A 14,056-nucleotide genomic window follows, 5' to 3' on the forward strand; every position below is an offset into this window, starting at 1 on the left:
AGAGAGAGAGAGAGAGAGAGAGAGAGAGAGAGAGAGAGAAGCAAGACCGCAAAAGTATATTTTACCCCGCTATCGCCGCCGCAAATCCGCAATAGAAACAAGGCGCAAATCGCCAAGAAATCTCCATTCAATGCATGCTGCGTTAGTTGCGCCCAAAGCGGCCAGTTATTGCGAGAGCGAATACGTATGCATGTACAGATGTATGTATATATGTTTGTGTGTAGGGATGCAAATGAGGCGCCATTACGCGATACCGAGAGCAAGGCTGGAAATATCCGTGCTTACGGACCGATAAACTCGTCTGGCGAAATCAATTTGGAAACGCATTTCATCAATTTAGCAGCGGATGCTACCATTCAGACCTCGCAATTGCTCTTTACAAAATTCTTGTGGAGCTCGTGCAACATTCGTCACGTCCGTTATCGTCATCCTCTATCCGAGCGAAATCGTGGAAACCCAAAGAAATCTTAATGCTTTTATAGCTTAATCGATGCAATCTAATTTGGAATTGTGCCTGGCGACGAGCGACTTGGCGTTCATCTCATCGATATACCAATTGCTCTTCTTTCAATGAAAATAATGATTAATTCACATTTACATGACTTACGAGAATCGAATGAAGAATAACAATATTTGACGACAAAATGGGACTATGGAAATGTATTTTCGCGTACGAGTCATAAAAGGTACATTTCAATCAAGGATTTATCTCTCAAATACTTTTGCGAGATATTTGCTGCCAATTTAGTTACTCGAGAATAACGAAGAGAGAGAGAGAGAGAGAGAGAGAGAGAGAGAGAAAGGGTGAAAGGTTTGAAAAGAATATTATTGGCCCTCGAACGTGCCTTACTTGGACGATATACTCGCAACGAGGACTAATAGCGTAAGGTTTTTAAGTACTCCTATAAAGGCATAAAGCACTGTATTTCGACGAATCGTCTCGTATCCAATTGCACCACAGGACGCGCACGCACGCGCACCAGTTGGTGCGGATCCATCTGGGATCGAACGTTAGGCGCAATGATCCGTTTTCCTTTTGCTCTTTGTTTTACGCGCGAGCCGAGGCTCAACGAGATTATGAATTCTTCTTCTTTTTTTTTTCTTTTGATTTGTCGCGCCCACTTTGCGCGGAGCTTTCGCATCGACACATTTGATTGACGCGCCTTTAATTCGCAAAGTAATTGAGTAATTCGCATGGCGTGTAATCGAGGTAATTGAGCGTTACTTATAATTTTATAGAATTTTTCAAAGTTCTTCAATGCAGTAGTACATGTCCGATCGTCGGAGAGTGCAAGGATTTGATTAGTTCGACATGATCGATTGATGATGTCACGGAGGTCGTGTGTTGAGAATTTTTGTAAAATGTGATAATTATGTGTTCCGAGATATATGGGGCTGCATAATTGCGGGACTTTGAGTGTGACTTTTGACTTTTGATAAAAAAACAAAATAAATATCGATACGTTACGTTGCTGTTGAACCCCGTGTTGAAAAGAAAAAGTAAATGTGATTTCGTTCGTGATGCTGTCAATTCGCTTTGAAATGATCACTCCGAGGCCATTAATTCATTCGCTATCTCGAATGCTTAACAAACTCATTGTTTAAAGTCCCATAAGTTTTAGTTAAGATATTTTTATAAATTACATATACTGTGATAATGGTTTATCTTACCAGTTAAGGCTGGGATGCTCTATGTTATCTACATTGTCCATCTTGCGTTATTCGACGTTAATTGTTTAATGAAATAAAAGTGGATAAGACAATACGTTGAAAAAAAAAATCAACAAAACTACAAATATTAAAATATAACATAAAAACCAAACAAAAAACACAGCACAAAACATACAAAACAACAATAAAACATAAATAAAGGCATTTTTATAATTGATAGCAAAAAAAGGACTTTATTCAGTTAGAAAAATACGTTTATTTCAAGAAAACACAAATTGCATATTTGAAATTTATATAATTACAAGATTATTTACTCGCTAATTCACTTAGCTTCTCGAGAACTGTATTTGCTATTCGCAAGACAAGTCGACTGGTTGACGAATATTCCTCATCTATTCAGCCATTCTCAAACTTTTCCACGCCAATTCGTGCAATCCTTCTTTGAATATATCATTATTATGAATCAAAATTAACTTCCTAATAACATTAATGTTTATAATAATAATAATGATAAAAGAAGAAGAACAAAAAAATTGAATAAAAAAAAAAAAAAAAAAAAAATTACAAAGACATTTATTTAAACGTGTACTACTAATAATATTTTTACGTATAATATATCATAGTAGTAAATATATATCACAGGATATCGTTAATCCTCGAGACTCGTGAAGTATCCGTGAAAGGTGAAGAATGACAATTGGGGAGGGGGAAGGGGAGAGGGTAGGGGGTAGGGTGGTAGTGGTCGTGGTGGAAACAGATGCGACATTCAAGAGGAAAATTCTAAGTGAACAATACACTCTCTACGTTTCACGAATTCACGAATCGTTAAAAATAAACGACCTAAAATTATTAACAAAAAAACTTATTGCACTAGTTATGGAGCACACATAGGATGAGAATTAGATGTAACGAATGAAAATTATTATGCGATTTCTTGTTTTTCTTCGTCGTTGGTCGCATAATTAGATAAATTTTCTCCTTATCTCGAAGTATTGTGCGGAAAAAATTTATTTATCGTTCGAAAGGCTCCTCCTCATCGACATTATTCTTATACAACAAAATTTCACCTCGTAAAAAATTAATAAATTTTCGTTATCACATTTACTACTTTACTTTTGTTTAATTATTTATTAATCCTTTTTTTTTTATTTATTTATTTTTTTTATTTCTTAATTTTTATTAGAGACGAACAGAGTTTAATAACAAAGTACAAAAAGAAAAGGAGCATTACACCCATTATTGGGGCAATATTATAAACATACATCAGTTTTTCTTTCTAATTAACTATAATTAACGTATCGTTATTCGCAATTCGACCTGCAAGGTTCATTTTATAAACGTACACCGAGAGAAAAAATCTATTGAAAAACATATAAGTTTTCATCGATGGACTGATAAATGATAATGATAAAAAAAATAAAAATAAAAAAAAAATAAAAATAAAAAAAAAAAAAAATAAAAAAAAAAAATAAATAAAATGGACTATATGCACCATTAATTCAAATTTCTTAAATTGAAATTAAATTTTTGGCGACAAACATATAAGTACCAGCGAGTTTTAACGAAATTACTTCCGACCTTTCGTACACATACGAACACAATTTTCACCAAAAATTCTTCAAATTAACTTTCAATAACACATTGTTAAAAAGTTTCGAAAAATTAAATAATTGTCATAAATAAATGAAAGAATGAAAAAAGCTTCTTGTCAAATTTATGAAAAACACATCTTGTTGTAAGTTTATTACAATACACACTCGCACTACATTTCCAATACATAATTTTCAACATTGCTTCATAACTTTTAATTTTTATCGTAATTTAATAAATTTACTCATTGATATTTTATTATACGTTAAAAATTAAAAAACAATTAAATAATTATTATAAATAAGTGCTTATATATATATATATATATATATTTAATTGAGAAATCGAAATTATACGCTATTAAAAGGAATTGTCTTAAATAATAACATTGTTAAATAAAATTAATTGAATATGCCAATGATATTCAAGAGGAATTCTTACGTCGATAATTAATAAGAAAAAAATTATATCTTATGCACGTTATAGTGGGAAAAGAAAACAGTTTTTTCAAACAATTTAATTGCCATGTTGCCTACAGTACTAAAAAAAAAAAAAAATCTTATCATAGAAATTCTTATTTATTAAAAAAGCAAAATTAATGAAAGTTGTCCTTTCATCGGTTATATCTACTTAATAATTGATTAATATTTCATTAACTTGCGATTTAACAAGCATAAATATGTAAGTAAAGTATTCGATAAATTGATAAATTTGTCCCTATTAAGGACAAGGAAAAAACAATACGATTACTAGACAATTTGATTATTTTATAACCGATGATCTTGAAATGAAAGGGAACAGTATGCAGATAATATTAAGAAAATTAATTTAAACATAACGCGGGATTATTATTTTTATGATTAAACATCATTACGATAGCCATGTCGGTTCAAATAAAAATTATTAATATCTCCTCTGCTTGACATTGTACGACAAAACTTTAGTTAAATGGTTAACCAAAATCTCTTATGCCAAGTCGTCTTACAGTGTGTAACGATGTGTTTGTTTAAGGAGTGACGAAGTGCAATTATGGGTCCACATTTAATAATAACATTTTCTTTACCAGAAAAGAGAGCAATTGGTGCCTTTTACCGCACGATCATTTATTTGCATTTTCTATTTACTATCGATCAGTCCCATGCACAGTGTTTACTGAGTTATTGGCGAGGGAGAGGGAGCGGCCGGCGAACAGAATTTCCGTGCAATATTGCACAGTTCAACTAAATCATCTATTTGGATTAATTAAAATTGCACGATACGCGTCACAAAAATCTCAGACTAATGTATTCGCTTGTACTTTCACACTGTGAAAAAGTCTCGATCGATTCAGCCGATCTGCATGAATTGACTTGGTAGATTTTCACGATCATAGCAGCTTTAAGTGATTCAGAATTTTTTTACTCTACACGCATAAATGTACGATCTAATCAAATATGTGAAGCATAAGTAATTGCCGTCCACGGATAAATAACACATTATCACGTAAGCCAATACTTAATTATTTATTAGCTACAAAATATTGACAATTAATAATTAAATGTATGAAAACGGCATTTATAAGGCGCCACAAATATTCGAGAAAATATAGAAATATCAATAATATATTGTAACGCATACATATAAGAATGTTATTTTTTATTTATATACAGGCTTTTTTTTTTTTTTTTTTTTTTTTTTTTACAATTACTAATACAAAGCGATTGCAATTTCAGTCTCATTATATAGAAAAGGAGCCAAAAAGAAGTTTGATAAAGAAGCGAATGATTTATGTACTCTACTGACTGAGTTACAACTCAAAAAGAAATTCCATTAACGTAATTAACATAGATTTGAATAAAATTTCAGACAGCTAACGAATACGTTGACGGATACGTTACTTTCTATTCTGCTCTTGATATTATCGCCTAAAAAGTGCACGGTTCGTAAAATATTGAAATGACGATTGAAAACAATTTCATAATAATAAAAATGAAAGTAAAAAAAAAAAAAATTTTTTTTTTGTCTTTGTTATTCAATATAATTAATTATATTACAAAAGGTTTTCCATTTCTTTGTCATAGAGAAATTTATGCATTAACAAGCATGAAGAAACACATGCGCAAACACGAATTTCTTCGGCGAATTAAAAGGCAAAAAAATGCACGAGCAAAGAGTATTATTTATAAGGAGTCGAAGGCGTTGCAGGAATGATTAACTTCACATCAAACAATTGTTTGGCGTGAAATATTAAGGCCACGTGGTGCGGTGTGTAATATAATCTGGGGTGAATTTATTTCTCTTATCATTCCACAGAGTTGGCTAGTAAATTAGTATCTTGACACAAGAGGAGCTCGATTAAGTATATTTATCAATCTAAAATTTTCAAGCATAAATTTACATGTAAATTCATAATCCCATTGTTTAGTATTGTATCGCATTATAATTCGTAATGTTGGAAATTAATTAATTATAATGGAGAAACTCAGGCTTCCATTACACTCAAATATTGTAAAAAATTAAGCTTTTTATGCTTGTTGATATGGTCGTACTTACTTTATTTTATAATTAAATATCTCGTGCGTTAAAGCAAGAATATTGCAATTGTAAATGTCAGCGCTCGATTTTACCGAAATTTTCATTAGCAGGTTATCACTTAAAAAATACTTAAACTCTTAGAGAATGTGCATTGAGTCAATAAGTAAGTTTATTCATTAGCTCTAATCGTATTTAAAATATAAATCTTATCGGCTAACAATGTAACATATAATTAAAGACTATTATACTTTATAGTTTTGTCCGTAGTAGTACAGTGCTTATGGCATACAAATTTTAGAGCCAAATTTGGCACCAAGAGCGACTCGTATTAATTTCTAATGTCAAAAGTCTAATATCGCGACTAAATATTTTTTTGTCTTTGGTGTGGCACCGTGGATAGTCCATAAACATGAAATGCTACACCATGGCTTTACAACTCCAAATTCAATTTGGCTCCGAAATTGTTTACTCTGTGTACATTACAGTATTATAAGCCAATACTACGGTGCGTTGGCTTGCGTGAAATCTTTCACTCGCGGACTTTCACTTTCGCACTCTTCACCCGCCATTTTTCGTAAATTCGTCCCGTTCCAACGTACCACCACAACAACTCGCGGCGCATCTCGCGAGTCAATGCTCGCAAAACTCGAATGGTCTCGCTAGCAATGATAAGGAGGTGCTCGAAAGGAGGAAGGAACGCGTACGATTTTTTCTGTCGATGTACATAATTACGCAGCTACGTAGTAGACAGTAAATAATTATTTATAACGAGGAAAGCAGGTGCGAGTTTCGTGTGAGTATGGCTGTTACATATAAAGAGACGTAAACATACGTACGCGAATATATATATATATATATATATATATATATATATATAAACACATAGTTACATACATACATACATACATACATACATGCATGCATATACATACATATGTATACATACATACATACATACATACATACATACACATATGTATACATATGTATACATACATACATACATACACACATATATATACATACATATATACATACATACATACATGCATACACGCACGCACACACACACACACACACACACACAGACACGCACACATATGTATATACGCACGCACACACACACACACACACACAGACACGCACACATATGTATATATATATATATATATATATATACACACGCAGACATACATATACGCTGAGACGCGCATGTGAATGTATGTGTAAAAGAGAAAAAAAAAAATACAAGAAGATAAGGTAAATTGGAGACAGTATAAGTAAAACAATTTGGCGGATGGCTAAATAGAGAGGTTGGCTGGTGGATTAGTTGCACTGAATGGGCCTGAACTTACCCAGATTCGCGTATATCGAATCGGAGGCCGAGGAGCCGCCGCTCGGCTGCCAGGCCTTGGCCCCGGCCCCCGAGGGCTTACCGCTGGCTCCGGGCCCCGACGGCTGCTGCGGGCCCCGCGAGCTGCTTCCAGCCCGCGACGACTCGTCCAGGGATTGGGCGCGAGGAGGCGGCGGCGGCTTGCTCGGACGTGCTGCTGCATTGCAAAACGGTCGCGCTTACTCTCACTATCCTCGGCTCTCGTTATCTCGGGCACAGTCGGCGTCTCTGACCGTGTCAATGGAAAGGGATGAGGGGGAATGAGGAGAGACGAGGAGGGATGGGGTGGAGATGATGGTGGAGAGAACAGATCGAGGCTTTTTCACTATCGCTCGCGCAAGCTTCCGTCTTACGGATTCGCGAGTTATCGGCAATTGGTAACGTTCTTATCGACTCGAGATTTTTAATTTCGAAGTAGATTTTTATGGACTGCGAGGGGATAGAGGATCGTGACGTTATTCCCATGATTCTTCGTGCACTGTTGGCTGACTGGCATACGCTCGTTGCCAAAGATTCGAAATTATTCACATGTTATAATATTAGTTAATAATGGCACTCGAGCTCTTACGCACAGAGTAATTGCAAACTATTAAAGAGTTTACCGTTCTCCTGTGAGCTTTGTTATTTGTTTTGTTACTTGGGATTTCGCGCGTACCTGTGCCGCTGACAAAAATCATTACGATTACATTATAATTCTATCCTCATAAATTTCTTCTTTTTCTTTTACATTTTCTTCTATTAATCGAGCATCATAATAAAGACGCGTAAGCTTTATGCTCGAGCTTCTCGTACACGCGTGAATGTAGTTTTAATCGAATGATCAAACGGTTTATCTGTCATTAATTTTTTTTATCAGTGTCCTAATGTACGTTGAATAGAGCAATTTGATGAAGTGGGTCAATGACAGGTAAAGTTGTATGAAAATGTAATGCAGCTCGATAAGTTTCTCACTGTCCAAAATTCATGCGAATCCCTTCCCCATTATATCGCGAACAAGTAATTCAACTATTCTTTAGTCCTAGGGTAACGCGAAAAATGTAAAATCCCGTTTAATCGGCCCGTGTCTCCTCCCCTCCTCCTATATCACAATGTCGAGTATCGGCCTTTAATTAAAGAAACACGCCGTCCCGCGGTTAACCGTCTTAAAGCGCGACGGGCCGACCGGATTGAGCTTGCACGCGTCGCACGGGATGGTAAAAACGGCACATCGTCAGCACATCTTTAATAATCGTTGCCTCGCCGTAACGACAGAGCGTTAACTCACTTGTGAGATGCTGAGCGGCGTGCGATCCCTGCCAACCGTTGCTCTGGCTTTCGCTCTTGGTCGAGTCCGTCGAGTCTTCGCCGCAGCTCTTCTCGTTTCGCAGAACCTGGACAGCGGCTCCGTCCAGTTCCAGGGGGTGAATGATTTCCAGCCTCGGCTTGGGCTGGGGCGTCGAGGGGATCTCGACGTTCCTCGAGCCGCTTGAGCTGCCCGTCATGTCCACGTCCTTTCGGAGTTCGAAAAATAATTGCGGCAAATTATAACGACCGAGCTATGAAAAATGAGGCTCTTAAAAATTAGACGCTCTTTAAGCTCAATTATGACGCTCTATAGGGGCGACCGAGCGTTTACTGAGATTTCCGACGGGAAAATGTCGTATTGGCTAGCGGCCGACTGTCAAAGAAAAATCGGATGTTCAACGATAGTTTCGGGGCTTCCGGTGCCGAAGCTTTTAGCCTAAATTTGCGCATTTCGTGTCTTAATAACGTTTACCGTCGTTCATCAATAAGTCAATAAGTCGCGAGAAATTGCTTAAAGCGCGCATGCAAGTACGCCGGTGGTCTTAAGCGCTGCACCACAATGTCCTTTTACGCGTATCCCCGTATTTCTACAAAATTGGCTTTGATATATTTACGTTTCAGCCTACACATTGGCTAATTATCATAATATGTTTATCGTTAAGGTATTTATAATCACTGACGCGTCTCAAAATCATCATCTATCATGATGGATACTCGATGGAATGGAATGGAACTCGCGAAATGTTTTACTTGATTATACTGGGTGAAACGAATGAACGAATGACAAAAGTGTAGGGAGTCATGTCGGTATCGTAATATTTTTCCATATTTTTCCACGTGTATTTTACAAGCGAACGCTTCGTTTCTGAGGAAATTTTGTTTTAAAAATTACAATCCAATTAAAACGGTAATACATCAAACGAGCACGAATTCCATGCACATAATCGCCACTCGTAGAGTCTCCAGCGAAACGAAAGCTTCTACATACAAGAGAGTAAAGGCTAAAAAGGACCTTCTCCACCTCCACCTCCGCCTCCACCTCTACCACCACCTCTACCTCCGCCTCCACCTCCGCCTCCACCTCCACCTCCACCTCCACCTCCGCCTCCACCTCCGCCTCCACCTCCACCTCCACCTCCACCACCTTCACCACCTCCATCCTCATCTCCTCCTTCTCCTCTTCCATCACCATGGTTCGTGTATCATTGATATCCGGCGCAACCAATCTTCAAAATCACAGGAAATCGAGAGCGTAGCCCCGACCTACCTTCCTCGATCCCATCCTTAGGAACTTCTTGAGCGAGAACTTGGACCGGCCCTTCTTTTTTTCCTCGACGAGTCGATCGCCAGCGGCGAGACTGTCCTGCGACAGAGACATGTTCCTCCTGGGTGCGGGTTCTGGTGGCCTCGCGGGCGCGCACGGGTTCGGAGCCTCGCAAATGGTCTTTCGGAATTTGGGACTGCAGCTGGAGGCGCGCTCGCGCTTATCCTTCTCGCGGGTTTTCGGGCACTCGAGCTTACCCGCGGTCGAGCTTAACCGCGAGAACAGCCCGGAGTCTTCGTGGCCACTCGGTGGCTGAGGAGCCATACGCCGCTTCGACGACGAGCGTCGCTCCTCCTCGTCCTCTTCTTCCCCATCCAGTTCCTCCTCCGTCTGCACATGGTTCATCAACATAGATTATCACGATCTAGATGCACCGCTACTACTACTTATCGTCTATGGTTTTAATTACAGCTCGACGCACAAACACACGCGCAAACACACACACACACACACACACTCTCTCTCTCTCTCTCTCTCTCTCTATATATATATATATATATATATATATATATCTCGCTATACGAGTACGGCTGTTAAATGTGAAATTTGAAATGGAGATTAATTGCGAGGGTAGGTATGCCCGAGGAAAATCATCCTACAACTATTGGCTTTGAACGTCTCTTAGCTTAAGCTTATCGGATACGATGAGCTTATTTGCCTATTACATATCGATTATCCTGGGAAAGTAAACTGTTGACATCGTACGTAGTTTGTAAAGATAGCGCGAGACGAGGCGATGTAGATGCCAGCGACTGTGTAAATAAGCCAAGAGTTCATCTGCAAAAAGCCCGAAATAAAAATTGCATCGAACGAACGTTATCATTGATGATACATGATTTGCGTGAAATCTTCCACTTTCGCACCCTTCACCCACAATCTCGTAAACTCGTCCCGTTCCACAATGTACCACAACAACTCGCGGCGCATCCAAATACAATCGTCGAGCCTTCGATTAGCTTAGCGGTACTAACCTGCTCGTCCCTCTCGGTGCTGCTCCTGGGGCAGCTCGACTTGGGGGTGGCGTCCGAGTCGTTGAGCTGGCCGCTGGACTCCACGGCGGCGGCTCTCTCGACCTGCCTGCCGGCTAGTTGTAGTTGTCCAGGCTTAGCGTTCGCGAGCCTCTCCGAGTCGCAGAGGTGGCTGTCGCTGCGCGCATGCGCGAGACCGCCGTTAGTCTTCTGGCCCACCCGGAACTCGTAGGCCCGGCTCTCGCTGAGGATCGAGGCGAGGCTCGAGCCTATCGGCTTCAGCGGCACCGACGGCTTCGGCCTCGGCTCCGAGCTCGTGCCGTGGAGGAACGAGGCGCGGGGCTCGGCCAGCCTCTGCCGCTCCTTCGACGGCTCGGCCACGAGCTCCTCGTCCGCCTTCCCGTCTGGCTCGCCCGCGGACTCGCGGCTCACCTCGAACGTGTACTTCTCGTGCGCAGCCTCGCCCTCGACCCTGCGCTCCATCAAGTCGCTCATCCTCGAGGTGCTTTTGTAGCTCGGGATCTCCTGGGGTAGCTGGGGGAGAGGCCGGGATATGAGTGATGCAATGGTCGATCGGGTCGATCGCGCGTCAATTCCTTCTGTAGTCGTGGCTTCGAGAATTTTAGCGTCGACTGGATTCAAGTTGAGGGAGCAAGTCCGACTTGCTCCAACTAAACTAATGGCAACTGAACGATTGCGGGATCAAGATTTTTCGCAGTGCCTTATCTCTGATATTTATTATTTATTAAATTTCCGATTGATTGCGTGGCTCGAGTGTGAAAATTGAAGTTGAAGACGCTTTAAAGATTGTTTTTCCACACTATTCGACCTCCCCCCCCCCCCCCTCCCCCCGCTCATTCTTCAAAATCAGAGCATTAAAAACTCGCGCAATGCCGTAAAGCTTGAAATTCACGGACGATACTTATTACCTCTCGTCTATTATACTATTATTATCATTATTATTATTATTATTATTATTATGGTTGTTGTTGTCGTTGTCGTCGTCGCAATGCTTGGGGATTATTAATTATGGGGTGTTGAGTCGCGGAAAATCAAGGGGGATAAACGATGACAGACCGGGCATTTGTAACTAAGCCATTTGCAGAATTGGTTAGCAAGGCCATGGCTGAGGGGAAAATGAATGACGTTGGTGTTGATCCACGTACCTTGGCGAAGTTGGTGGAGGAACCGTCGCTTCGATCTCCGGTAACAACGATGGGACTCAAGCTCAGCTCCACGCCATTTGACATCTCCAGGTTCTTGTGATTGCGCGCTGCATTATGATCGGCGCTCGGCTGAGCCATGATTCTTGGCTTCTCGTTCTCCGACTTCTTGATCGCCGGAGTCCTGGCGATACTCGTCACGCGCCTCTGCTCCGTTATTCCCGTCGCCGTTATCATAGTCGCTGCACTCGGCGTCTTTTTCGGGCTCTCGAGGGCCTTGTGTGCGCTCTCGTCGCGCATCACCGTGATTAAATTCGTCGACGTGATAAGGGGCATATCGACGATTTTGCCGAGACTCGCTGTTGTCGTGCTGGTTAACGACTTGTTCGTGACATGGAGGGGCTTCTCATTGATGGGCTTCTTCATCGGCTTGATAATCGACAATTCGACTTTCACGTCCAAAGTCTCGCTGCTTACTTTCGGCTTCGTGATATCCAAGGACTTTTTGTCGCTTGGCCTCCTGTTTGAGAAAGTCCGTTTGTTTAACTCATCCCTTTTTGCGTGCCACTGTCATTTACGATGCCGCGAGTAAGCGACGGGTTCATTTCTTCGTCAAAGCCCGAACTTTTTCCTTCTCGTCTCGACATTTTTAAGCGAAAATGTATAGCTTACGTCTAATTATTAATTATTACCTTTAATTTTCGCGTTAAAACAAAACAATGAAATAAAGTTGAAATATTTCTTACGATAATTATTATATATTGTTGATTTTATAATCATGATATTATGGACCGATTGAATAAAGTATCTCTATATAATTATGACAAACTTTACCTATTTTAATCACGCTTCAATAATATTTCAATGCACCGGATATTATTACTAATGGACTAAAAAAATTGCCCAAACTTCATAATCAAAGTCAAACGAGTTGAAAGACATATATAATTATACAATGTTAACGTATGATAAAAAATGGTGGATCCGATGATTAATTTCAAATTGTCATTCATCTCTTCCTCCCTCTTCCTCCACATGCCCCCTCCCCTCCCCTCACCACCCCCCTACCGTCGTAAAAACTTTTTGCATTTCATTAGCCTACTCGTGTTTCAATTATATAGGTTATTGCGGATAGCAGTGGTAAACACTAAGAAGGAAATTGTACTTTTATGGTATTTCGATGTCAAGTTGTCAAAAAGATCGATCGTACGAAGAGCGCATCGTTCCTCCAATAAATAAAGAGAGAAATGAAAAGATGTCGTTTAAGATTGCTTTTTGTGTCAGTGAAATTGGCCGCGATACATCAAAAATACCTTGGCAGTTAAGGAGCGAGGACAACATGATGTAATGAACAAAGGGGAGGCTTTAATTCAATTAGCAATAACTAATGCTCCCAGAGGCTGACTAACTAACTAATTATTCGTCGATGGAGGGGCTAAGTCGATAGTTAGCTATTCGCGAATCTGAGATCCCGAGGTAAGATTAGGAAAGTGAGTAAGCGAAGGAGTGATCACCTCGCAGTGGGCAAGCTGTCGTCACCGCCGAATGGCTTAACCGACACGAGGAGCGTCGTCTTTCTGCCATCGCCGTCCTTCTGCGCCCTGCCGAGCATAAGGGAACTGAAGCTCTTCGCCGGCGTCTTGGGCTCCTCGGGTGGGCTGCTCAAGTTGGCCGTGACGGTATTAAAATTGGTGTTGGCGCGCGTAAGGTTGCCAAGGGCGCGCTCCTCCTCGCTGTCGGGCAATTCATCGACCTCGAGACTCGTGTCCCCGTTAAGGCTGTCCGGGTCGTCGACCGTATAGCCGCTCTCCTCGTCCGAGGCGAAGTCGTCGCCGCCATCGTAGCCGATTATCTCGGCGAGCGAGTCCGGAAAGGCGACGTTCTTCCGCTTCGAGCGCACCTGCTGCTGGACGTTGCACAGGCTGTTGCTCTCCTTCGGGCGCAGGATTCCCTGATAAAACGATAGATTATTCGTTTATTGATGGGAGTTTATGAGGGTAGGAGATGCTTGGTGGTGGCGGTGGGGGGTGAGGGGGGTGCTGTTGCCGTGATCAGTGAGATAGGATTTCACGTTACGAGCATGTTATTATTTATTACATACACTGACATTCGATATGATTTTTTTGTCCAAGTAGCGATTGTTAAAATA

At 40.3% G+C, this 14,056-nt stretch overlaps 2 protein-coding genes across 2 annotated transcripts in view; both read right to left on the bottom strand.

The window, feature by feature from the left end:
- The window catches only part of LOC105364664 (serine/arginine repetitive matrix protein 2), a 15,598-nt gene extending 5,494 nt beyond the window's left edge, over positions 1-10,104 (bottom strand). The window contains exons 1-3 of the mRNA XM_011502652.1: positions 9,720-10,104; positions 8,433-8,658; positions 7,131-7,325 (exon numbers count right to left, since the gene is read on the bottom strand). Of these exons, the coding sequence (XP_011500954.1) occupies positions 7,131-7,325; positions 8,433-8,658; positions 9,720-10,040 (742 nt within the window). The 5' untranslated portion in view covers positions 10,041-10,104. The remainder of the gene's footprint in view (positions 1-7,130; positions 7,326-8,432; positions 8,659-9,719) is intronic.
- A 491-nt stretch (positions 10,105-10,595) lies between these two features.
- LOC105364673 (uncharacterized) overlaps positions 10,596-14,056 on the bottom strand; it is a 63,601-nt gene continuing 60,140 nt past the window's right edge. The window contains exons 4-7 of the mRNA XM_011502664.1: positions 13,422-13,858; positions 11,911-12,427; positions 10,748-11,278; positions 10,596-10,691 (exon numbers count right to left, since the gene is read on the bottom strand). Of these exons, the coding sequence (XP_011500966.1) occupies positions 10,596-10,691; positions 10,748-11,278; positions 11,911-12,427; positions 13,422-13,858 (1,581 nt within the window). The remainder of the gene's footprint in view (positions 10,692-10,747; positions 11,279-11,910; positions 12,428-13,421; positions 13,859-14,056) is intronic.

The sequence above is a fragment of the Ceratosolen solmsi genome, unplaced genomic scaffold, assembly GCF_000503995.2.
Source record: "Ceratosolen solmsi marchali unplaced genomic scaffold, CerSol_1.0 scaffold10, whole genome shotgun sequence".
Classification (NCBI taxonomy): Eukaryota; Metazoa; Arthropoda; class Insecta; order Hymenoptera; family Agaonidae; genus Ceratosolen; species Ceratosolen solmsi.